Source organism: Melanerpes formicivorus, unplaced genomic scaffold, assembly GCF_026170545.1.
Source record: "Melanerpes formicivorus ecotype bairdi unplaced genomic scaffold, bMelFor1.0.p_v2 SCAF_26, whole genome shotgun sequence".
In the NCBI taxonomy this organism is placed as follows: Eukaryota; Metazoa; Chordata; class Aves; order Piciformes; family Picidae; genus Melanerpes; species Melanerpes formicivorus.
The window spans coordinates 7,647,666-7,674,484 of record NW_027142378.1 but is presented as its reverse complement, the minus strand read 5'-3'; the positions used below and the strand labels follow the sequence as shown (position 1 = coordinate 7,674,484).

At 44.2% G+C, this 26,819-nt stretch overlaps 1 protein-coding gene across 2 annotated transcripts; it reads left to right on the top strand.

Moving 5' to 3' along the window:
• Window positions 1-1,882: 1,882 nt before the first annotated feature.
• SLC30A10 (solute carrier family 30 member 10) lies at window positions 1,883-25,554 on the top strand. 2 transcript variants are annotated; one of them, XM_068153495.1, is made up of 4 exons: window positions 1,883-2,327; window positions 15,691-15,774; window positions 19,215-19,451; window positions 20,199-25,554. In XM_068153495.1, the coding sequence occupies exons 1-4, from the start codon at window positions 1,883-1,885 to the stop codon at window positions 20,672-20,674; spliced, it is 1,242 nt and encodes a 413-aa protein (XP_068009596.1). In that variant the 3' UTR covers window positions 20,675-25,554. The 2 variants fall into 2 exon arrangements, with proteins under 2 accessions (XP_068009596.1, XP_068009597.1); XM_068153496.1 differs by lacking the exon at window positions 1,883-2,327 and adding an exon at window positions 14,456-15,217.
• The last annotated feature ends 1,265 nt before the right edge of the window (window positions 25,555-26,819 follow it).

Genomic DNA, 26,819 nt, shown 5'->3' with positions numbered 1-26,819 from the left:
TGATGTTGGTCTGTTCCTATTGAAAAGGGTAGCTTGAAAAAAATGTTCTCACTTTTCATGCTCTGTAGTTCAGAGAATAAAATAATTGAGTAGTTGAATGCTACTTTAATACAAGAAGGAGGAAACCACCATAGAAATACCAGGAATAGAAGTAGTAACACAGGTGAGAGAGGGTGAAGAGCAGGTAACCAATTTCAACATTTGAATTAGTTCTACTGATTCACCCTACAGTATTAGTGATGTTCTTAAAATGGGGGAAAGAGGGTGGGGGGAGGGAAGGGGAGCTCTCAAGAGTTGGAGCTGCAGTGTATAGGAAGGCACATGGCCAAATGTGAAGAATTACCTCTGTTAGCAGGCAAAGCTTCTAACAAACTGGACTTTAAACATAAATATTTTGGCTGTTTGAAACCCTGTGAACAAAGAAACTAAATGCATGTTGGGGGTGGGTGTCTTGAGTGTTTAATCTAAAGTTCATTTGTCTCAGGAAGTCTAAGGTCATCAGGGACAGTTGGTCAGCCCAGATTATCAATACCATTATCTTATCTCTGTATGGCCGTACTGCGTGTAATTCCCTTCCGTTTCACCTCGTAACTAGCTGTGTGCATTTATGTACACAGATGGGCATCTCAAACAAAAAATGGATCATAAACTTTTCAAGGAAGGCACCTGCCCTTATCCTGTCTATTGCCTAGTGCATTATTAGCAGCTAGATTTCCTTCTTCATGTGAGCCAACATTCAAGACTTCAATAGATACTGCAACGAGTGACCAACAGAAAAAGAAGTTACTGCTTCAGGTTATTACTCTGTTCCAGAAATGGCACCAAGTACAAGCTAGGACTTCTGCAGGTCTTATTTCCCCCTTGAATTCTGGTCATGCTTTCATCCTTGCAAGAGGATGAGGATTACTTTGGCAGGGGTAGGCAGGGTTTTCTAAATGGGAAGCAAACAATGTGCTTTGGACTTACTGTTAAGGCTCAGCTTCCGTGTTTACTGGCTGCAGATTTAGCAAATGGCCTTCAACTATGCTCTGTTTCACAGAATCACAAAATGTTAGGGGTTGGAAGGTATCTCTAGAGATCATCTAGTCTGACCCCCCCTGCCAAAGTAGGATCACCTAGGGCAGGCCACACAAGAGCACATCCTGGCAGGTTTTGAAAGTCTCCCGTGAAGGAGACTCCACAACCTCTCTGGGCAGCCTGTTCCAGTGCAATGTTAAAACATGGTAAAAGCAGAGGCAGTGTCGAACTCTAGGTTGCTAAAATCACCTGATCAATTCAAGGTTGCTGACCACTTTGGCTCTCTTTGAATCTTGCTCTTTGGGCAGCATGTTCAACAACCCTTGCAGGCAGTTCACTTTTACCCCATGCTTAAAAAACCACGTCTGCCCAGCATGGATTTCAAACGTCTTCCTCCACAGCAGTGTCGTCTCAGCACTACCTGTAACTGGCAACTGAAATGTCTGAAATGGATATCAGGGGAGAGTTTCATGCAAAAGAAATGTGCTTCTATCTGCATCAAGTTTTTGAGCCACCTTCTTATGCTCTCCTGTCTGGGCCCTATTCAGTCTTTTCAGCCAGTGGCAGTGCTGGTGCTCTAGCAGTCTCTCTTGGTTTATTTTCAGTTTTGTGAGAAAAAAAACCAAAACAACAACTCAAAACTTCCTGAAGGTGGAACTCCCACAGTGACTGCAGTCTTCAGGCTGCCTTCACAGGACAAATCTTGCTGAACTGCCCTTTAAACTGACTTATTGCTTTACTGCTTCCTATAAAAGTGACTCCCACATGTGAGCAGCACTGACAGGTGACAGGCAGAACCACAAGCAGCGAGCTGCTCCTTGCACGGCTCTGTCCTGCTCAGAGTAAGGGGAAGAGAGCAGCAGAAATGGGCCGCTACTCAGGCAGGAGCAGCAGGCTCATCTTCATGTGTGTGGTGAGCGTCGTGCTTTTTGCTGTTGAGCTCTCAATATCCTACATTGGCAATTCTCTTTCCTTAGCCTCAGATGCCTTTGCTGTTCTCTCTCACTTCATCTCCATGATCATCGGGCTGTTCGGTGTCAGGTTCAGTCGCATCAGGTGGCACAAGTCTAGCACTTTCGGCTTCAGCCGGGCAGATGTGCTGGGAGCTTTCGGCAACGCTGTTTTTGCCACTGCCCTGATGTTTAGTATTTTTGTTGAAGCGATCAAGAGGTTTATCACCCCTCAGAAGACTGAGCAACCACTGCTTGTCCTCATTGTTGGAATTGTTGGTCTGTTCTTCAACGTGCTCAACTATGTCATCTTCCTCGACTGCTGTTATTGTCGTGCGCCCCAACAAGACATTGAAACAGGTAAAGAACCTAATGTAAGTTGCTCAACATTCCAAGCCCTCTGCACTTCTGCTTAATAACTTTTCTAGAGACTATTTACTGCTGCTCTGAGATGGGTGAGTCAAATCCTGTTGTCTTCTCTGTTCTTTTGTTAGCAAGGGTAATGGATTTTATGCCTGAACCCATAGAAGCTTCCAGCTGTCACGCGTGTGTTTCTCAGTAAGCAACACGTTTAGTAGTGCATGCCTTGACTTTCTAAAGTATACCTGCCTACAAGAGAAACTTTCTCCCTAATCCACTGCCTGGCTAAACGTGGGACAAAGTGTGCTACCACCCTGAGGAGATACCTACTAAGAAATAACTAAACCTGAAATACCAATCATCCACAATCCTCACTCTCAGTGCTTTAGTAATTCCGCTGTAGATTTTGTCTAGGAGGTGGTTATATTTGAGAAGCCTTCGCAGGTTTTATGAGACAAAAGAACAGATAGGGACAAAAGGAGAGCCTCAGCCTTCCTTGATTTGAGGGGGAAAACTGTTTTGAGAGTGTTTAGGCGCTGAACAAAACACCTGTGAATGCAGAGCTGAAGTATTCTTTGAAGATGTTTGTTAATCTGTGCTTGGGAGAGTGTGAAGGGGAGAAGCAGGGATACTCTGTTGCTTTAATCTTTTACGGGAGATGCTGTTGTGTGCTCAGAGGTTTAACCTTTTAGTTTGTTTCTCTTAGCATAGGATTTTAAACTTAGTTCATTTGGGAGGAGGAGGGATGTGGAGTAGTTTTTTGTTACTGCAGACACCATCTCACAGTATCACAGAAACATCCAGGTTGGAAAAGACTCTCAGGATCACCCTAAACCGTATTCCCAAGCACCACATCCAAAGGACCTTTAAACACGTCCAGGGTTGGTGACTCACTTTGTTAGACATAAGATGCATGTGAGTTGTTTTTCCCTCTCTGTACACACACACACACACACACATATGTATATATAACATCTTAAAAATAGAAATATTTCAGCTGGGATAGGAACCAGACATCTGCAAAGAATTAAGTGGGCATCCTGGGGGGGGAAAGCTGAGAGAACTACTCTAATAAAGCAGCTTCTGCTTTGCACTGCCTTAGGTGACGTAAGGTAAGTCTGACATCTGACTTTAAGGCTGGATAAGTCTTTGGGAGGAGAAATTACAAGTTTGTTAGTTTGCATTTCAGTGTGTGGAATGGGTTTTCTGTAGGACTTAAAGTGGAAAATAGTTTTGTTCATGATTGAAGGTATCACCAGATGATACTGAAGCTTACTGAAGTTTAGTGTATAACACTAAACTTACTTCACTGCCTGTTTTTTAGATGCTCAGCTATCTGAAATTTGGGCTGCTCTTAGGCTAATTACATACATAATGGTGTATATTTAACAGGGGGATTTAAAGGGGGTTTATGTTGGGAACTGTCAGCAATTCCTGACAAAGTCTGTTTGAGGGTTTCTTCAAAGGCTGCATCCAAAATTGTGCCTCGGGGTGAAGTCAGGGGGAAGGAACACACCAGCATGTAAACCCCAAGGCAGAGAGTGTCAGGCAGTTAGGGAATTAACTGCAATGAACAGCAGTTTGGAGGTAGATGTCACTCTCCCTGAATTTCCAGGATCTTTGGGACCACACATATATCTTTCTTCCCCTGATAGATTCACATCGAAATTCCTGGCAACTCCACTTTGTTTTCAACTGAATTTCAGTTGCTTAAGCCAGGGATGAATTGTGTAACATTCCATGAAGACAGTGTGTAGATTTATTGGTGGTTTTCCATTCTGTTTCTGGTATGGCAAGTCTTCTCTCCTTATGGTAATGTCTACAGAGAAGACAATATCAATTTCACAGTATCACAGTATCACAGTCTAACTAAGGTTGGAAGAGACCTTGAGGATCATCAAGTCCAACCTGTCACCACAGACCTTATGACTAGACCATGGCACCCAGTGCCACGTCCACCCTCCTCTTGAACGCCTCCAGGGACGGTGACTCCACCACCTCCCTGGGCAGCACATTCCAATGACGAACAACTCGCTCGGTGAAGAACTTTCTCCTCACCTCGAGTCTAAACCTCCCCTGGGGCAGCTTGAGACTGTGTCCCCTAAATTTACCCTGTAAAAGGAATGTTCCTGTCTTTTGGACTTGATTTTATAATTCCCCCTTGGGTAAAATGTCACATTATTTCCTCTAACTCACTCTGCAGTCAGCCTGAGTGGGGATTTTATTGCATATCTTTAAAAAGAGACATTATTCACCAAATACTATACTCTGAAAAGTATAGCTGTAGTTTTTCTATATTTTTATGTATAAACATGAAGGAAAAACAAGAGGGATTCCATCTCTCTCTCTTGTCATCCTGTGCATAAGAAAAAGATACTCCTTCCTGGAGATGGAAGTCAAGGCAAACTTTCTTGTGCCAGCACCACTAGCAGAAATCCCAGTGGATTTTCATGCTCTTTTGAATCCTGCTGGTGCAATCCAGCTGCTCACAGGCAATACCCTCAGTGACACCTGAGCAATCTCCTGACATCAGTGATGATTTGCTGGAGGGTAAAGGTTTGTAGAGCAACCCTCTGGCTTTTCTTCCCTGTGTGGGAAAGTGGGAAGGCTGCCTTCAAACCTCTGTTCCCCAAGAAGACAACCCTATTCTCTCTTGTGATCTCTGTGCCCCAAGAAGACAACCCTGTTCTCTCTTGTCATTGTTTGGCTCACTTCAAAAAAACACAAAGCACAAATTAGAGAGAGCAGTTCAGTCACCCACTGATGTATTGTGGATGTTGAGGGCAGTGGGAACAACAAAATCCTCCAAATCAAATCCTTCCACACATTTCTACATGTATTAATGCCACAAGTGATTGCAACAGCCAGTGGTTCGTCTGAATTCTCTGTTGCATGGGCTGTCAAGAACAGGAAAAAGTAGCTGGTGGGTTCCTGGTTGGGGCTGTCAGCAGAGGCAGAGCAAGCCATGCCTGCAACAAGCATCCAGTGGATACAATGTGGTGTTTATGGGTGTCAACCCAGCTCTCCATCCTTTTCCCTTGTTCTGCTTCCATACTCTACATTTATCTCATTGCAACATCCATGCCTTAGGTTCTCATCTTCATACACATATTCCTGCTGAGCAGCTATAAATGTGTTTTTCCAAGCTGCCATCCCTGTTTACCCAGGCAGACTAAATTTCATTCCTCTACCCATCAGCCAGGTTGTTTTGCTTCACCCTTTACTCTTCTATCCCTTTCCCTTCTTCTTTCTGTTTCTTGCTACTCTTTTGCTCTGTGTCTTACTCCTAAAGTCTTTATCTACTGACATCTCCCTTTGCCTCTCTCTTCCCTATTCAAATTCCTGTCTGTCCTCTTTGCTAGCTGCAAGCATTCATCTCTTCCCACCAGGTTAAATTAGAGTCTCTCTGCTCTCTAGGTCCATCTTTGCACTTGATTCAATCAGTAGTACCTACCCCACACCGTGTTAGGACTAAGAGGGGAGAGGTCAGCAAGAGTATAGGCACAACATACCCTTGACCTTTCTTTTAGTGCTGGCCCACAACAGCTATTACACTTATGCTGTAAAAGCTCTCTAAAGGAACTGCCATGTAGAGGTACTTGGGCCAGCTGTGCCATCCATAGCAGTGTGGAAGGCAGAACAGTCTGGTTATTACTTTGCTTTAAAAATCCAGGGAATACTTGTTAAAGCATGGCAACGTTCAAACTTCCCTAAGAAACATTTGCCAGGAGTTAACCTTCACAAAACACTTTTCATACTGTTGCTGTTGGAAATGAGTGACAGAGCAGCTTTAGCCAGTCAGTCTCCTGATAATCTCGAGGTCTGGTATCATAAGCAGAATGTTTTGGCACCAAAAAAAAAAATGAAGAATATGGTAAAATAATAAGCAGCTGGACTGGAAAAAGAAAATAAAAGGAAATAAATAAGAAACCAAATAAGGAAAAAAAAATCAGGCTCTTAAACACCACACAACTTTAATACTGGCCATGCCCTTTACAGTCAGCCATAAAAATACAGAAGCCATGTTTTATTGCCCACAGACATCAGCTTCCTCTTGTTTGTACAGTTTGGTGTAACTGTCTTTTCTGCTAATTTGCATGCAGCCTTAAACTGTTCACAGCTTCAAAAGCCCCGCGTCAGTCTGACTACAGTAATTCTCTGTTGTTTGTCTTGAGAAAATTAATAAAGGTTCAACGTGGAGAAAACATTTGCCCTGTTGTCTTGTGATCTGTACAGAGACATGGGGGGGGGGGGGGGGGGGGGAAGCAGGAAGCAAAGACATCACCCATCTTAATCTGTCTGGTACTGAGCCACCCATAAAAAGGCTGGGGCTATGAGAAGCAGCTCTAACTTTCTCAAAAGAGGCTTTATGGTCTCTGCACACTACTCAACTCATTAAACAAAACATGTTGTGTGTCAGCAGCCAAGTGCCTTGCAGTGTTATTCTGGTAAGTGCAATTTAGCAAGCATGTGTGAGCTTTTTACTTGGAAACACTGCTGGGTCTTGATTCTCCTATCTCACTGTGCACCAGCAGCCTGCTTCTCAGATAAGAGGTAGCAGACACATAGATGGAAAACGTACCTTCATTCTCCTCCTGAACCTTATGCAGAGCAAGTTTATTTACTCTGAGTCTTGCTGTGAAGCATATACTTTCTTTCCCTGGCTTTTTTAAGTAGGAGAGATTTGGGGGCATACATCTGTAAATGAAAGAGGCACTAACTCTCTGGGTGACTCAGGAAGGCTTTGTTGCTACAGTATTCTGAGCTCAGTTTTCACATCTTTTGTTGCATGCATACTGTCCCCAAGGAAGTGAGGATATTTATAGGCCAAAATAAGCGGATAAGTGACAGCTTGACCCATATTTTGATATCACAGACCTTTCCAGTGGACACTTGGTAAGCAGAAATGTGCAGCTATTGAACAGCAATTGCATTTGTAGCGGCATGCTCTGATTCAACAGACCAAGCAGTCTATACCGCAGGAGAAAAAAGTGCTCAGGAGATTAGAGATCCAGAACAGAGGATTTCAGTTTCTTAGGTTGACAGCATGAAGAACTTAATGGGAAGGTCGTGCGTTTGAAGCCTGCAGTGGGCAGTAGTGTCCTCCCTACTCTAGTCATGAGGTCTGTGGTGACAGGTTGGACTCGATGATCTTTGAGGTCACTTCCAACCTTAGGAATACTGAACACAGAACTTAAGGATACCTTAATTCACCTGCATTTAAGAGGAGAAAAATACATTCCCCCTTCTGAACAGGTTTCTCTCTCAGATGTATTGCTGAAAGGGTACCAGACTATGCCAGTTTGATGGCTTGGAGACCTTTTTGAAGAATGGGAAGGAAAGAACCCTGGATACAAGACCTGTAACAACAAACATCTGGCTAACTGTGCTTTTCAAACCCGAAAAGCATGAAAGCACTTCCCTCAAGATCAGTATCAATGTCTCTGTTTTACCTCAGAGTTGATACTATCGATACTAGTTGATAATAGTTTTCCCCCCAAAGCATTAGCCCTTCAGGAAACACTTCATGCCAGTTTATCCCATGGTTACATTCATAGATGACTGTCAAAATATGCAGCACCAGGGTTTACCAGCAGACTTCATTCACCTCATGGATTTACTCTACCTGTGTAGTGCACAGGGGCACCTAACTCCCGTGCTTGCCAAGGCAGTATGTATAAATGAAGAGACATATGCCTGATGCATTTATTTCCATAAATCCCCAAAGTGTTAGTGTTTCAGCATGCAGGTAACTAAAGCCTACTCTAACCAAATATTTAGCTTTTCTGCCTTTCCTTTCCACAGCCTTACTGGATGTAATCCTCTCAAAAGGAATAAAAAGGCCAAGAGAAACTCTGAAAGTAATTTTAAGCGCTTATCAGACACCTCAGACTGAAGGTCTGTTTCATAGAGTGCCAAATAAACCTCATGAAATTCTTGCAAAGCTTTTCTGATCGATGTTAACTTCTGTTAGCTGAGGCTCTAATCTGGTCTTTCTAAGACCAAGCCAGATGGAAAGACACTGTGGAAGTTGATTTAGCAACATGCTTCACTCAATTTTCTTCAGATCTGTTTTGAATGCTCTGTTCTCTTAAAAGAAATCTCAGAAGATAATCTAAGGGAGAGAGATTTGACCTTCTCCAGCCATTTTCAGTGAGAACATTTGGCGTCAAAACAAATGAAAGCAACTGATTTGGGGCTACTTTGGGACCAAATTGGAAAGTGTGGAGTGAAAAAAAAATAGATTTATAAGGAAAGCAATGATTTATGTAACATCATAAAGGTGAGATCAAAACTTGTGAACCTAGATTCCAACAGTGCCACTGAACTTTGAGTAACTGCATAGACTCTCAACTTTGAACCAATTTCATAGTAAAGGCATGGACAGGCTGTCTGAGTTGCATCACAGTATCCATAGTGAGCTGTAAGGAAATAAAAGGACTGTAAGATAACTGAGTCCAAAGTCATAAACAGTTTCAATACAATGGTTTGTTTGTTTGTTTTAAGGCTGCCATGTTGTATATGTTGACTGTGATTGTTTCATTTGGATGCTTAGCCTGCAGAGAATTTGCTAGGCACAGGTTTGGTATCAGTTTCAGTCTAGGAACGCTGCTGGGACAGAAAAGTTTGTTGTGGTAGGACCCAGTGAAGAAATCAGTGAGTGGCTTTATCTTCTTCATGTTTTGCCACATGCTTCTGATAGGAGAAGGTTATACACCCACACACATTTACATGGGAAACTTAACAGAACTATCCTTTTAAAAAAGTGCATTATCAAGTAGTCAAAATATTGAAGGAAGCACTATCCAAATGCTAGAGCATATACTGACTGGGTGTTTCTTAAAGTATGTGACTGGTTTCTTAATGATAGCTACTAAGAGCACAGAGAAGTGGTTTGTTACTAACAAACTGAGCAACCATTTTAAAATAGAGAAAGAAAAACGAATCCAAAGGATGACATTCCAGACTAGGACCTAAACAAACCCACAAGTTCATCATTGCAGTTTGAGTTACCAGTGTACTCAAGTCCTCTTTGGAAGACCATGATAAATCCATTCTCCTTCTCCAGCTAGCCCATGGTCTATCCCCAGGACAGTTTCAAGACTGTCATAGCTGTGGCTAAAAAAGCCAAGGACATTCACCTCTGTACTCTGCTGAGGATGCTGAAGGTATCATGCTGAGCAGAAGGAGAGGAAGGTACCAATGAAATGAACAAACGAGGAGGTACTAAGCACCTTCCACAATAAGATGCCTTGGTCAATGTTTATTATGTGATTCATTTTGTGGGACTATGCAAAACCAAGAGTGGCATAGGGAAGGTCACTAGTCATTGAGTGGGTATGTTTTCTGTCTCCTGAAACGAGAACAAGGGTATGTTAAATGAAACTAGCAGAGAGCAAGGAGGTGATTCTTCACACCATGAGGAGGTGTGTGGAGCTTGTTGCCAAGCAATCACAGAGTCATAGAATGCATTGGGTTGGAAGGGACCTTTAAAGGTCATCCAGTCCAACCCTCCTGCAGCAAGCAAGGATTGAAAAGCTGGAAGAGAAACCCATTGAAGGCAACTAATACACATATCTAGCACAGAAACTCAGTTGAGCTGAAAATACTTAAAGGATGGCAGAGTGTTATGGGAAAGTATCATACCTAATTACCATGTCTTTACTTCACCTAAGCATCCCCTTAAAGCCTGTTTGGTACAAGGTTTGACTTCCAGCATCTAAGTGTTAAAAATTGGTGTTGAGAACTTTAATGTCTTGGTACACAGAAATCTTGAAGCTTACAGGAGTGCTTTGCTCTTTGGGATTCAGAAAGTAAGTTGTCGTGTCTGTGATAATTTTACCAGGTCATAAGAAAGTTACAAATTCCTGCTCCTGATCAAGATGAGGAAACTGCAACTCTAGCTTTTCTAGCAGTATTGTAGCTGAAACCGAAGTTGGCAAATAATTCAGGGAACCAAGGTGTTGGACAACCTTTTCTGAACCTCCTAAGAGAGACTTGCTCAATTCAGCACAGTTACAAGGAGAGACTGGCATAGGGCTCTGAGCAACTGGATCTAGTTGAGGATGCCCCTGTTTACTGCAGAGGAGGTTGGACTAGATGAGCTTCAGATGTCCCTTCCAATCCAGATCATTCTATGATTCTATGTCTATGAGTCTATGATTCTATGATCCTATGATTCTATGATATTTAGGTTGGAAGAATAAGTTAACATAGTACTGTTGAATGTCTGCAGTCAGTATAAAACATAAGAGGATGCTAAGAATGCCACAGAACAATCAAAACCAAAGTTCCTTTCCAAAAGGAGTTGAGGACAAGCATTCCAATACTGCAAGTGGATCACTGGAAGCAGGATAATAATGCCCACAAAGGGGGAAAAGCCTGAGAGAAAACCCTGCTAATGGGATCAGTGCCTCCTACATCAAGACTCTGTTATGGACTAGGTGGAAGATCAAAGTGCAAGATGATCAAGGTGCAGCAGTTACTGGGTATAACACATACTTTATTTTCAAGATTAAGATAAATGAATTATTCTTGTTAATAATAAGTAACAACTTGTGTGTGAAGCGGTGACTTACTGAACAAGACAGATTAGTGTAGCTTTGTTCAGTTGGCAGTTTTACGAGTTGTTTATCTTGAAGTGATAGTGATATCTGATGAAGGGAGTCAGGGAGGCTTGTATGCATAGTGAGCAAAAGCTCACTTGTATGCATAGTGAGCAAAAGCTTGGATTCCCAAGAGGCTTTCTAAGCAGTGTAGTGTGAAGGGACAGGCACTTGCATGAATGAACAATTGGTCAGAAGATGAGAAACAGAAAGCAGGAGACAAGAGTACACTCCATAAAGAGGTCTGCTAAATGTTCAGAAGACAAAACCAAACCAAACCAAACATGAGGCAGAACTGGGAAAAGGGGAGAGGAGATAGTTGGGAACCTCTTCTCTGTCTCTGTAAGAATCAGTTGCTGAGCTGTGTTTTGAATGCTGTGGAGGTATTCATCTCCTCATCTTCTGAAGGTGTAGATGAGAACTGGAAATAGTTCAGAGGTGAACCTCTGATCTAATGCAGCACAAACATTGCTCTGTTTCTATGTCAGTGTGTACCTTTCAGACTGATGATGTTCTGTGAGAGGAAGATTGAGATGTGTGAGCTTGACAGACAGAAGGCGGCAGTGGAAGAGAAGTGGTACAGCAGGCACAGCTTCTGAGCTGAGGCTCTGAACATGTACTGCTTCTGACTGCTTCTTCAGTGACTCATCTGTAATTGTGCTCCATGTCAGAGGACCTAGTCACAGCCTTATTTGCTGAAAATAATATCTTTAGCACAATTTCTTCAAAGGCACTGTGATATTTTTATGGTTTTGAAGTGAATTAAGGGCTATGACACGTTTGGGGTTTTGTTGTTGGTGTTGTTTGTTTTTCCCTGAAGAGAATTAATGTCTGTTTTGCACAGGAGGATTGATGACGTTCCAGCTACTGTATTATACATCTTCCTAAAATAAGAATCACTGCAAATTCTTTTCAGTTCTGTGCAGGTGCAGTGAGCTGGGCTTCAGTGAATGTTTGAGTTTGGCTGTAAGTGAAGTGCCAGAGGCAGATTTCTCATCCATTAATCTCAGCAAAGAAGGTATAATCTGTCATTTTACAATTTAGATCTGATAGGCTATTGCTTCCTATAAGTCTTAGATCTTTCTGCTTTCTGTTCCACCTGTGCCCTGCACAAATACTGGACAGATGGGCAGAGTCCAATGGGATGGCATTCAACAAGTCCAAGTGCCGAGTGCTGCACTTTGGCTACGGCAATCCCATGCAGAGCTATAGGCTGGGGTCGGAGTGGCTGGAGAGCTCCCAGGCAGAGAGGGACCTGGGTGTGCTGATCGACAGCCACCTGAATATGAGCCAGCAGTGTGCCCAGGTGGCCAGGAGGGCCAATAGCATCCTGGCCTGCATTAGGAATAGTGTGGCCAGCAGGAGCAGGGAGGTCATAGTGCCCCTGTACTCTGCTTTGGTTAGGCCGCACCTTGAGTACTGTGTCCAGTTCTGGGCCCCTCAGTTTAAGAAGGACATCGAAACACTTGAGCGTGTCCAGAGAAGGGCAACAAGGCTGGGGAGAGGCCTTGAACACAAGCCCTGTGAGGAGAGGCTGAGGGAGCTGGGATTGTTTAGCCTGGAGAAGAGGAGGCTCAGGGGTGACCTCATTGCCCTCTACAACTACCTGAAGGGTGGTTGTAGCCAGGAAGGGGTTGGCCTCTTCTCCCAGGCAACCAGCACCAGAACAAGGGGACACAGTCTCAAGCTGCGCCAGGGGAGGTTTAGACTCGAGGTGAGGAGGAAGTTCTTCACCGAGCGAGTCATTTGTCATTGGAACGGGTTGCCCAGGGAGGTGGTTGAGTCATCGACCCTGGAGGCGTTCAAGGGGAGATTGGACATGGCACTTGGTGCCATGGTCTAGTCATGGGGTCTGTGGTGATAGGTTGGACTCGATGATCCTCGAGGTCCTTTCCAACCTAAGTGATACTGTGATACTGTGATATTTAAAATCTCTCATCTTCTGTTGGCAGAGGTAATTATAGAGCTGAAGTTTGCATGGATGTGAATTATGCTGTCTGCTCCCACTGTTGAGTATGCCCTTATGGTTCTTTTCAATGTATTTATGTTGATGCATTTGTCACTTTGAATATGGCAGGGTACATTCATTGCTTGGGCACAGCATGTAAAAAGGACACTGGGAGGTGTGTGTGTGTGTGTGTGTGTGTGTGTGTGTGTGTGTGTGTGTGTGTGTGTGTGTGTGTTTTAATCCTTGCAGACACATGGGATGTGCTTGAATAGCTGCTCCTGAGGTTAAGGTACATCTTGGGTTATAGGGGGGGGGGGCGGGGGGGAAGGCAAGGCTTTGGTTGTGTAAACAGAATTTAGGTGGAATCGAGAGGCCTCATTTGAAAGATGTATTGAAGCAAAGGAACAAACACAATTAACAGCAGTAACAATGCAACTGCTTCAGTTAGAACAAGAGGACTTTCCAGAGACCTTTAGTGAATTTCTAGCTGCAGGGAATAGCTTTGGCAGGACAGTGTTCCCTGGCCGTGCTGGTTTGTTTTCTTTGTCAGGTGTGGTGAAATGCATGATATGTCACTTCAGTGTGAACTGTAGCCGCTGAAGCAGTCACTCCAGCACCAGTGTGCCTCTTGAATAATTGAAATACTCCAGGATCTCACAGGATATAACTTTAAGGACATTATTTTCTCTACATTTTACATCTTTTATCCTAGTTTATTATTTTGGGGCCCAGGTTTGTTACTGACAAACCCCAGTTGAAGACGGCCTACTTTCCCAGCACCTCCTTTGAGTATTCAGTTGCTCCCCTCATCTTGAAATGCTGCATGAGGAGCCCAGCTTTGTCCTTTTTTCCATTCCCATGCCCCAAGAACTGCCATAACAGCAGAAAAATCCATCTACAAACACAATGCAGAGGTTTACTCACTTGTTACACATTATTCTGTGGGTTAAAAAATATGTGCAAAATTGGTTTTGTCCTATAATGATGATTGATTTGTGCCCACTAAAGTCACATACCTTTTTAGAGACTAGAAGCAGTCAGTTACCTGGTTCAGCAGATGGCACTCTATCCTTTGATTTGTCACTTAAGCTAACAATAAAGCACCAAAGGAGCAGAATTATTGGATCCATCACTGAAACTTCAGTGTATTTGGACAGTGCAGTGGTACCCAGCACCCTGGAGAGCAATGCTGGACAGCCTTTTAGTTTTGGCTGGCTGGTTCTGTTCTGCCTACCCAAGTGAGAACTTTCCGGCTCTGCATCTCCTCTCTGCTGTTTTATTTCCTGTTTTATTTATTTCATATGACCAATGGTCGTAGTTCCCCACTCGGGCTGGCGGCACCGGTGGCGGTGGGGATGCCAGTACAGGTGGCGATGCCAGTGGTGTTATCATTGCTGGTGGCTATGCCCGTGGCGGTGCACGGCGAGTGGGACGCAAGGGTTCCCCCGCAGCCACCCACCCGGGGGCGCGGCGCCTGTACCGGCTCCGGAGCGGGGCAGGCGGGCAGGCAGTGGGTTTCTCCAGTAGCATCCCACCCCCGTGTCGCATCGCCGGTGCTGATGGCGGTGGGGCGGTGCCGGTGGGGCGGTGCGGGGCGGTGCGGTGCGGGGCGGTGCGGGCTGCAGGCGGACGGCCGGCGCCTTCCCCGCGGGGCAGGACGTCGGGCGGGGCTTGGTGCGGGCGGGCAGGCGGCAGCGTTAAGGGCCGGGGTGACCGCACTTGTTGCGGGTTTGGTGGCGCTGCCTGCTCGGTGACTGAGCATGGTCCGGCAGTAGCGAGGAGAGAGGCACCGGTGGGCCTGTCCGCCATCGCCGTCGCCATGGGGCGGTACTCGGGGAAGACGTGTCGCCTCATCTTCATGCTGGTGCTCACGGCCGGCTTCTTCGTGGCCGAGTTGGTGTCGGGCTACCTGGGCAACTCCATCGCGCTCGTGTCCGACTCCTTCAACATGCTCTCGGACCTCATCTCCCTCTGCGTGGGGCTCTCCACGGGGCGCATCGCCCGCAGCAGCCGCCGGGGCCCCCGCGCTACCTACGGCTACAGCCGCGCCGAGGCAGTGGGGGCCCTCAGCAACGCTGTCTTCCTCACCGCCCTCTGCTTCACCATCTTCGTGGAGGCCATCCTCCGCCTTGCCCGGCCCGAGCGCATCGACGATGCCCAGCTGGTGCTCATCGTTGGCACCCTCGGCCTCGCCGTCAACCTGGTGGGGCTGCTCGTCTTCCAGGACTGGGGCGCCTGCTGTCGCCGTCGCCGCCGCCCGTCCATCCCGCCGCCCCCTGCCGCCGCGCTGCAGGCTGTGCCGGGCAGCACCCCGGCTGGGGAGGCGGATCAAGCAGGTGCCTTTCGGCTGCATCCTCGCCGCCTCGCCTCGCCTCGCCCTTTTGCCTTCCCCTCGTGTCCCCGCACCTCTCCCCACCCTCCGCATCCTTCCCCTCGTGTCCCCGCACCTCTCCCCACCCTCCGCATCCTTCCCCATCCCTCTCTGTCCTCCTGTGTGACCCCAGAACCCGCCGAGCTGCTGGACCCATCCTCTGAGCCCCAAACCCACGCGTGAGCAGCGGGGAACTGCGCTAACCTCGCTCAGACACCCGCCGCCTCATTCACCTTGTACTTTACACTGGGCTGCTGGGCGGGCCCTGGGATGGGGGAGGGAGGTGGTGCTCAGAGCGCTGCATGGAAAATGTTTTGGCTTGGGTTTTGGAGGTCTTTTTTTAACTGTCATCTTTGAAATAAGTTGGTTTTGAGAAGGTTGGTGTTTTTTCTGTTTGTAGAACTTATACACAACACAGCGTTTCTTCTTTGAATGCAGGTGATTCACCAAATGACCAAAAGAGCCCTGAGGAAGGGCCTGAGAAGAAGAAAGAGAAAAAATCTGAAGCCTTGAACATCAGAGGTATAGCATGGAAGTATACTGCTCATTTTATTTTAACTTCAAGCACTTTCTGCTTGGTTTGGTTTGTTTGTTTGTTTCTGGTGTCAGTATGAATGGAGCCAAAGCCCAGGGCTCTCCTATGTATATGGACCCAGTTATCTTTAGCAGAAACATTCTGGTATGAAATAGCACAGATGATAACAAAATAGTATGATGCTGTTTTGTCTCTGAGTGTGCTCACTTTTGATTTCAATTCTGTAGAAGAATACAGCCAAACTTTTTGGAGAAGAGGCACTAAGGAGGCACCTACTGCATTAAGCTGAAATCACTGGAGGCCTTATAGGAATGTAAAGCAGATAGCTATGAGTTGCTCCTTTGAGTGTCACTGCTCTAGTAATTGAGTAGTTCTCGACTTTCGCATGCTTTTGGGCAGAAGCCAGAGTTTCTTTAAATCCCAAGGCTGGTAATGTTTTGTCAGCATGAGGAAAAAGGTGCTGAAACTGGTGCTTCAGCATGTGTTTTTCCAGGTCCTTGAACTGTGACCCTGTTCCTGAGAGAGCCTATGACAGGATTTGCCCTTCTGGCATTGTAATCTACTAGGTCTCTGAGTAGCTGTGAAGTGAAACAGTATAGCTGCTGCTAGGAATAAATTAACCAAGCCTCTCTGTATAGGTGTTTATGTGCATGCAACTGTTCTGAGCAGAGACGAAAGCAGGTATCTTTGAGTATATTAATCATTGAATTTGTCCCCAAGGCTGTCAGAGAGCTGAAACAGAATAGCAGTTTCAGACTTTCTGTGGTCACCTCTGAGTGCCACATATTCCCCCAAGTCATGTAAGTTGGCATCACATGAGATCAGTTTCAGAAGCTGACATGGCACCTGGGTTGTTTTGTTGTTGATTTTGTTGTGGGGGTTTTGGTTTGGTTTGGTTTGGTTTGGTTTGTTTTCATGGTTTTATTTTTCTGCTGTGAGCCTGCCTTTCGAAGAATAGTGTTCTCAGAGTTACACAAATGTGTCTATGAGGAAAGGCTCTTTGGAAATCAAACCACATGCTAGAGCCACAAGACTTTGCTGAATGTCTAGAAACTGGTGTCACTGGATGTCATGGCATTATAGTGGTGAGGTGATTGGGACAGGAAAAGCAAACTGTCACTTTCAGGGTTGGAGGAGAGAAGAATAAGAAACCAATGAGTGTATTTTAGGGAAGACCTCACTTGCCTGAATGACAGTGCTGGAAGCTTACAAGGAGTTTTGTGTCAGTTATTTTAAGGCATTTGTTGTCAATTTCCAAGAAGATTGTTTTATTGAAGTGCTACTCTGGCATGTCATCTTTGCAAAATCCATCTTCAATGGCCTTGCAAATATTCCTTGCTTCTGTAGCCAGTGCTACAGATACCTGGCTTTAAAATCCTGACTCAAAACCCTATGTTTTTCCTTCAAAGTTAGTTACAGAGCTCTACTTTCTTCACAATCAACTTGGCAAGAGATTCTGTACATTGTAGAATTGGAGCCCCCTTGAGAAAAAACATGGCTAGACCAAATGGATTTGCTGAGGAACTGCTTCCTTGATTTTAAAAGTCATAGGAACAGGAAGCCATATTGATTATTGTACTGTAAAACTATTTTTGAGCATATGAAGAGTAGTTCAGGCTTTCCAGCACAAGCTGTTGGAAACTAAACGTTGCCTGTGGTCTTACAATACTATCTGTATTTAATTACAAATTATTTTCAGTTCTTATAAGTGCAGCTTTTGGGGATCAGTAGGGAAATGTAACCAAGATGTACATATTAGTGGTGTTAGTAAAGTGAAATAAGCATTTCCCAACCCCCATATTCTTAATTCATGATTGACCAAAATTCTGACGTGCCTACTCTTTTCTTAATTCAAAAGAGGGCTTTATGAAACCTTCTCCTGTCCTTTTTAAGCTGTGTTCTCTTGTTAGTTGCCTTGGCAATTGCATCCTGCCTGTCCCTCTTGTTAGTGCAATAGCTGATAGCCTATGGTGAATTGAGATTATTTGGAACTGAAAAGGAAACACTGCCACACTGTTAGGAGGAGTAAAACCCTGTGGGAGTCTGCCAAATGGGGCAGAACATGCCTGACTTCAGCAGAAAGGGCTGGACTCACTGAAAGCCTGTACTTTCTTATCTGACCCAAGTGATTCAAAGGAACTCAAGTGGCTGTTTCCTTCATTTCTCACGCAGAAGATCGATATTAATGCATAGAGCTGGGAAAAAAAACAGCAGCAGAGGCACAGCTCTACATCTAATTCAGTGTTCAGCATCCCCAAAGAGTCAAAACTCTTTGCTGTGCTGTTGAATGCGTTTCAGAGGGAGTCTTTTTTACAGCTTCTCCAGTCCAGAAGTGATTAAATTGTAGTGAAGCTCTTGAGAGTGCCCATTATAGGGACATTAAAAGGAGATGGTCCATTTTATTCTTTTACAGGTTCTGAATGAAAAGTGTTGACAAAGAAATTGTCTTCATGTATTTAGAGATGTTATGAATTAGACAGCAGTTAGAAAGGAATCTGTGTCTGAACAGGAAAGGTGGACAAAACTTCTGCATTTGAGCAGGAGAAAGAAAAGGGAAGTGGTACAGAAAAAAGGAGATATTAATTCTTAGATTATTGTAACTTTATAGCAAGGTGACAGCTTTGGTCACTGTAGCTGTAAGGGCATTGCAGTTGAAAGGTGTGTTGTAACAAGGTTTTTGTCTTTAACTTTTGTACAAAAACATATCTATAGATGTGAAAAGTGGTAGCCAGTCCTCCTCTCAATTTAGAATAGTCCAAGGACATATTAAACGGTGGTCTCCTTGTGACTGACCCCCACACCTGGTTCTGTTATTTTTGTGGAGGTCTTAGGGCTAGTAGTGTTGGTGGGACAAGTGTTAATATCACTACTAATCAAGCTGGATCTGCAAATTGGAGTTTGAGGGCATTGGTAACTGTAGGGATGGTCTTAGGCTTAGGAATGGTCTTAGGCTTCACTTAGGTAAGTTTTCAGATCTCAGCAGTGTCATGGGAGCTGATGGATGGTTACTAGGGCTGGTCTGTGGCTCTCTCAGCTTCCAGAGTAGAACACACAGATCTAGTCATCAATTTTTAATTGAGATTCAATGTGTCAAGATCTCTTCATAATCTGTGGGCATTTAAATGAACACATTTTATGTTGCCATGGCATTGCAGTTGGACTGCAGTTGCCAGCACATCCTACATGTTTAATAATGCATCCCACTTAAGCAGCTGGGGTTCAGAGTCAGTATTTCCTTTACTGTTTTGTTCTGAAAGCTGTTATTGAGGACTTTGGTTATGATGCTAGTGCCTGGAGTATTGTGTTTTTCATGTGAAGTAGAAGAGACTTGAAAAATGCAGCACTACTCCCTGCCCTTCCCTCAAAACCCCTCCAAACCTCAACCAACAACCAAACCCACTAATGGAAATTGTGCCATTTGTTTCAGGTGTTCTTTTGCATGTTATGGGAGATGCACTTGGATCTGTGATTGTGGTAATTGCTGCTACAATCTTCCACTTACTTCCTCTGGAGAATGCTCCATGTAATTGGCAGTGTTACATTGATCCAAGCCTGACAATAGTTATGGTGTTCATCATCTTGTCTTCTGCATTCCCACTTATCAAGGAGACCTCAGTTATTTTGTTGCAGATGGTTCCCAAAGGTGTCAACATGCAACTACTGAGTAAGTCAGATTTGTCACTGAAATGCTACCAGTTTCACTGATGTGTTTCAATGCATGTTATTTCTGGACTAACATGTTTGGATTATTTACTCATAATAGCTCTAAATTCTCAAGAACTGTGAGAAATAGTCACATGCCTGTGTCCTAGCAACATGACTCAAATCTCTCTGGATTAGTTAGAGCATGCATTTTGAGAATGTTGTACTCCAACAATACATCAAAAATGCCAGGCCTTTGAGCTGTTAATGCTTTGTGTGGGCTGGTTGTGAAAGAAACAACACTGAATTATGATATTTTCCAGCTCTGCAGTGGCTCCTTCTGAAAGGCTTCCAAATCAGCTCAGAACTTCCATTGAGACTGTTTCATTTTGTATCTCTCTGGTGTTGCTCACACTGGTTAATTTTAGCTAGTGCTGGTTATTTCTGAAATTGCAGCCTCTCTGGGGCTAAAGAAACCAGAAGGTGTGGGGCCTTGTCCAAGGAAGTGGTCTCTAATATTGCTTTTATGCAAAACTGGTTAATTGCCATTAGGAAGCCCGAAGGATGCATGAACCTAGAAGGAAAAGTGGCTTGCTCATGTCCTCTGGAGGCTGAACTAGAGGCAGCTGGGATTAGACAACTTCTACTAAGTATAACTCTTTTAAAAGATAGTTTGGGGACTGCTGCTTTCAGGTAGGGCTCTTGATGAGAAAGCTGCTACTTAGCCAGTACACCACAGCCTCTAATATCTTGCTCTTATGTCTTCCAGCTGACAGACTAGGTCGTGTACCAGGGGTTATCAGCCTTCACGAGGTGCATGTCTGGGAGCTTGCAGGTGGGAAGAATATTGCTACTCTTCATATCAAGTGCCAAACACCTACTGATTACCAAGATGCTGCTTATAAAATACGGAAGGTTTTCCATGACGCAGGGATCCATTCTGTGACCATCCAGCCTGAGTACATTGACCGCAAGACCTCCCAGCTCCTGTGCAGCTCGCCCTGCATCTCAAAATCTTGTGACTCTCAGCTGTGCTGCAGCCAACGGGAGCTTTCCGTGGCTAAAACTAATGGCTGCACTGAGAAAAATGATAGCTCCCTTTCTGTGCTGCATAGAGACAATGGTTCAAGTAAAAATCATATTGAAATACCTGTTGAGTACCCACTGGCAGAGGAGAGCATTAAACATGTGAAAAATGGTGACAGGCCCAATGACAAACCACAGTTAGGCAGCACACGACTTTAGGCTCTGTTCCACATGGTGTTTTCACAGAACAAACATCCTGGCTGGGGAGAGGGGGTCATGGGTGGTTGTGGCTGAAGTTGTTGTGGCAACAAGATATCTGTGCTTTAGCTGTAAACCAAAATACACCTAAACCCCCCTTGTGTCTGAAATAAGGATTAATATTTCCATGAAGGGCGTTGTGTTCATCTAAGGTTTTTCTGATACAGCCTAACCCAGTTCCTTACCAAACTGTGTGTGAGTCTCTGTTGATAGAGAGGATGAGGCATGTTGCTGTCTGCACTGATGCTTGCAGTTAATGGCCAGTGGCACTGGGAATAAAACTCTGGCCTTTTCTGCCGAAGTGAGCCGTTTCCTGAAAGCCCTGTGGCCAGTTAACCATTGTACTGGGCTGAAGTACTGTATGTTTATAAAGGACTTCAGTAGAGATGCTTTACTGATCCTGAAACCCCATTTTTTGCGTAGACAGTTCATGTTTAACAGTAACTCTGGTGCTTCTGGCCAGTGGGGTTTGTGAGTGAAATGAAGAGTGTCTAAGGAAGAGGGGAAGCACTCAAGGATTTTGACTTGCATTGATGTCTTGATTGACTCCTGTATTTATGGACAGAACCTAATCACAGATAATTATGCTGAAGAACAGAATTCTTGTCATGAAAGCAAAGAAATACTAACGTTGTCTGTACAGATCCTAGCAAATGGAAATGCAGGGAGTCATCCAATTAACTTTTACCTTGCTCTCTGTTGTGATTGTACAATTCAAGCCTTTTCAGTTTTAATCTTTTGTCTCCTCACAACAGAAGTTATGAACTCCATGATCTAAATTCGTCATTGTGCAGGATGATTGCAGCATCTTTAACCTCAAGCGTCTGTCATTTTTTTCCGTGCTGAATAAATAAGCTGATGTCTTTATTATGAGCAGTTAAAATTCTGCAGTTCTCTTGTTAAGGCATTAATTAAGAAAGTCCCTTTGAAATTTTATGTGCAGTATTATCACTTAGAGGGAGCCTTAAAAAAACCCCAACAACAAAACACAGGGATTTTTATTTCCAGGTTTAGTCTCAGTTATTTCTTGTTTGTTTGTTACAAAGGTCTAAGCCCTCCTCTCTGCCCTGCCCCTCCTCCCCCTGCCCAAAGGTGTATTTCAAAGTCTGTTTAGTGAAGCAGTTCCTTTATCTTTTTGCTGCTTGCTCTTTTTTGAAGGCATGCAAGGGTACCTTAAGGAAAACAAGATGACGTGCCCTGTCACCAGTGCTGGATTTGGCTTAGGTGTGTTCTCTAGGTTGCTGGGAGAGGAGATCCATTATCTAATCAACACTGGGTGTAGTGCTTAGCCTCGCTGGCTGTGCAGATCAGAACCAGAAGTGTTCAAATACATTTTGCTGTCAAAAGCAGAATGGTTTGTGTGGCCTGGCCAGGCTATTTAATTCATTTATTCATGGGGACATCTATATAGAATAGTAGTGTCTTTGCCTCAGTAATGTCTGAACAGAAAGGGCAAATTGATTTCCTGCCTGGGCTGGGAAAAAAACAGGACCTCCTTGTAAGGCTAACTTGAAAGTAGCCAGCTCCTTATTAGCATGGATGATAACATTAAGTTAATGAGTATTGACAGGACGAGGGATAGTGGCTTTAAAGTGAAAGAGAGTAGGTAGAGATTAGATGTAAGGAAGAACTTCTCCATGAGGGTGATGAGGCACTGGAACAGGTTGCCCAGAGAGATTGTGGATAACCCCTCCCCGAAAGTGTTCATGGTCAGTTTGGATAGGGCTTTGAGCAACCTGATCTACTGGAAGATGTCCCTGCCCATGTCAAGGGGGGGTTTGATGATCTTTAAGGTCTTTTTCAATCCAAACCATGCTATGATTCTATGAATATTAAAACACTCAGCAGGGTATTTTGCTGCTTGGAGAGTTATATTTACTGAAGCAACAATTGCAGTCTGGATAGCACATTTCTAGATTTGGAGTTCCCTCTTTATTTTTTTGCACACATTCATAGGTGAATTAATATATTTGATGGCCTCCCATTGTAGGTTTGTGCTGTAGAAATTGAAATATGTGTTAGCATAATTAAAAGCTCGATCCTCCAGTCTTTTGATTCTGTTGGCAGCAGGAGAGGTGAGAGCAGCAGGATCTTGCTTGGCAGTTATTGCACGGAGTTAATGTAAATCAGGAAACGTTTTAAGAATTGTTCTGTCTTTTAAAAGCCTGTGGCACAAAGTAAGCCAGCCCTTTCTTCTTTCTGTCCTTGTTTTCATTGAGGATGGTGTTCTAAGTGTCGGTGTTCAGGTGTAAATAAAAAGCGTGTTTACAGGATTTTTTTGTTAAGAACTGGAACAGAAGGCTCCCAAAATAACAACAAAGTCTACAGGAGAGCTCAGTTTCTCAGAAGCACCCTTGCATAATTGTGCTTTGGTGTCTTAAATCAGGGAAAATGGTTTGGTTTGGTTTGGTTTTTAAATGTATAAATTGTTTTAAATGGTTGAAAGAGGGAATGGCAGTATTGTTTACCCTGGAATTACAGAGAGCTAGTGAGCGTAACGTTTGGGCATTTGACGCAAGGGACCACCTTTTTCTTTTGTCCTTCCAGTGTTTAAAACTGTGGCTATTTTTTTTTGTCAAGCTTTTAGAAGTGTTGTCACCTGAAAATACAATGAAGCAACATTCTGAAACTTTTTTGTTTCTTGTCTGGCTGAATGGCTGGGAATAAATGGGAAAATACCAGGGGTTATAGAAACCTTCAGGTCTAGAAACCCAAGCGGATTTAAGTTGTGCTTCATTACTTCAGCAAGCAAAACCAGCAGAGCTATGTTATTGATGAGATGAACCTTGATTTTACTTTTTTCCATGTAGGGACTTTCAGGGTGTTCACCTAAGGATTCTGACTCAATTTCCTTGCCTTCCTTTGATTCCTGCAACAAAATATGTTTCTCCTACTGGGTGTCTTCTCTCTGATTCTGTAGAAGACTTCAATCTAATCAGCGTGTGTATGAGCTTATTTCCCTTCAGTTCTTGGCATTTATCTTCTAATTTTCTTGGAAGTGGGCTTACTTCATGTGGAAGTACAGTATAATTCAGTATTTGCCTTTAACCATGGGCACTTGTTCTGAGTGCAGCTTTGTAGCATATTGCACTGTCCTATCTCTTTTCTGGCCTCTTTAACTTAGTTGCCTTTCTCCCCCCTACCCTGCTTCCAGCTCAGTATCATAAAATTTCTGATCATTGCAGGTTGATTGTCCTTTAAAAGTAATCCCTTATGACTGCATCATCATGGCATTTGGGTTTGTTGCCATTGATTGGCCCTATCTCTTCCTCCTTCTCTGAGGAGGAACTTTTTTAATTTAAGGGTGGTGGAGCGCTGGAGCAGGCTGCTCAGAGAGGTGGTGGAGTCTCTGTCTCTGGAGGCATCCACAACCTGCCTTGGCAGGGAGGTCCCTTCCAAGCCCTACCATTCTGTGATTCTGTGAAATGCAGGTGACTCTCAGCTGGTTATCCAGCTAATGTGGCTCTCTGCTCCATAAACTACATGTCACATAGCTGTAGAGCAACAAAACACTCGCTAGGCTTGCCTGACAGTTCTGGAGTAAAAGTGAAATCTGGAATGAATGAACACAGCATTGAATGCAACAGCAATGTACTGGACCTTTTCTTAAAGTGAATGTTTTTGTCACCTTTTCAAGTGTGCCAAACATGCCAATTTGACTGTCATTTCCCCCTTCTTCTGTAACTCTCTAAATGCAAGCCTTAGCTTTGCTTCTGTGTAAAGAAAAACAACTGATGCCATTTTTAGGAGTTTTGCCTCTGTTTTAGCAGATTTTCAGCTGACTTATTTATGTTCTTTGTGCCACTTATTTTGGCTTGTAGTGCAGCTGCCTTTTTTCCCCCTCTTTGTTTTCCATGTTGTCTCTTCAATAAAAGCAGTATGGTTTTGCTACCCTTCTGATTGTAGTGGTGAAATACCTCTGTTATGCACTGGTTAATTTTTTTGCACTGTATTTTAGTAAAATTTAGCCACTTTCTGGTTTTTACTATGTGATGCACCTTACCATTGTAAACCACTCTGGGACCTTGTTTAGTTCCTCCTGTTCTTTCCCCCTGTGCTACCTGATTTGTAACACTTACTGTCCTGAATGCTCCTTTTCATTCTGAGCTTTGAAGGGAATATGCCAGTATCTGAATCATCCCCAAAGTGAAGTTCATCACCCAAGGTCTATGGATGGCTTGATGTGAGCTGCTCCAAGGACTATTTTATGTCCTGTGGTCTGTGTAGAAGCGTCACCTTCAGTGGTCATCCTGAGATATAACTATAAATTTCCATGTACACTTAAATTCTTGATAAACACTCCACCTGAACCAACTTCTTAAAGAATGTTGGTTCCTAAACCTAAGCAGGTATAATGAAATCAGTAGGGTTCATTGGCCATTTATTCACACCTTTGGGGAAAGCTTGAATCAGCTAATTGCAAAGCAGGCAAAAGGGATGTTTCTGAAAAGATAATTCAAAAGCTATGAAGATTTCTATAGGTTCTGCTACTTACTCTGCTATAGAGTGGAAACACTTTCTGTGTTTGAAGAGTGATACCTTGCCACGAGGATGTCACTGTGTGAGAATGTTACATTATGGAGTTGTGTTGCTGAAAAGTTTCCTCCAGTTTTTCTGTTCCTTATGTGATTTAAATAAGGTGCCAAAATGTAATTTCCACGATTGCTGCATCAATGGATTGTAAATCTCACTGTGGGTTTAGTAACTACTGGTGAAAAATTACTTCAAGTTTTCTGTACAGCTATATATATGTATTATTATTATTGTTATTTTCCAAAATGAAGTTTTAATGTCTTGTAAATAAAGTGTATTTTTAAATAAAGCTGTTGTTCTGAGCTTGATGTGTGCTGGCAACAAGGAGCTTGTGTTAATTGGGACAATTTTAAGTCTTTTGTGTTGCTCTTAACCTGTGAGCTTGTTAATGCTGCAAAGTTTTATGATATATGTGGAAGAAAAATGGACAGACACTCAAAAGTTTTTCCTCTGCAGGAAGCTTAATGCCCTCTAAACCATAGAATCAATAAGGTTGGAAAAGACCTCCAAGATCATCAAGTCCAACCTGTCACCCAACACCTCATGACTACTAAACCATGGCACTAAGTGCCACGTCCAATCCCCTCTTGAACACCTCCAGGGATGGTGACTCCACCACCTCCCTGGGCAGCCCATTCCAACAGCCCATGTGTGAGTTTAGAGTCTGTAGCTCTGGAGCACACTTTTGTCAATGCACACCAGATTACCATTGGCTCTCTTGGGCACATTGTTGCCCCATGCAGAGCTTGCTGTCCACCAGCACCCCAAGGTCTTTCTCTGTGGAGCTGCTTTCCAGCAGCACAGCCCCCTAACCTGTACTGGTGCCTGTTGTTATTTCTCCCCAGATGCAGGACCCTGCACTTGTCCTTATTGAACTTCATGAGGTTTGCCTTCATCCAGCTCTCCAGTCTGTCCAGATCTCACTGGATGGCAGCACAGCCTGATAGGGTGTCAGCTACACCCCCAGTTTTGTATCATCAGTGAACTTGCTCAGGGTACTCTCAATCCCCTCATCCAGGTTGGTGATAAAGATATTGAAGAAAACTGGACACAGTACTGATCGCTGGGGAACACCACTGGCCACAGGCCTCTGAGTTGACTCACAGTATCACAGTATCACAGTATCACTTAGGTTGGAAAGGACCTCAAGGATCATCGAGTCCAACCTATCAACACAGACCCCCATGACTAGACCATGGCACCAAGTGCCACATCCAATCTCCCCTTGAACGCCTCCAGGGTCGATGACTCAACCACCTCCCCGGGCAACCCGTTCCAATGACGAATGACTCGCTCGGTGAAGAACTTCCTCCTCACCTCGAGTCTAAAGCTCCCCTGGCGCAGCTTGAGACTGTGTCCCCTTGTTCTGGTGCTGGTTGCCTGGGAGAAGAGGCCAACCCCTTCCTGGCTACAACCACCTTTCAGGTAGTTGTAGAGGGCAATGAGGTCACCCCTGAGCCTCCTCTTCTCCAGGCTAAACAATCCCAGCTCCCTCAGCCTCTCCTCATAGGGCTTGTCCCTCTGATAACGACCCTCTGAACTCTGTTGTCGAGCCAGTTTCCAATCCACCTCA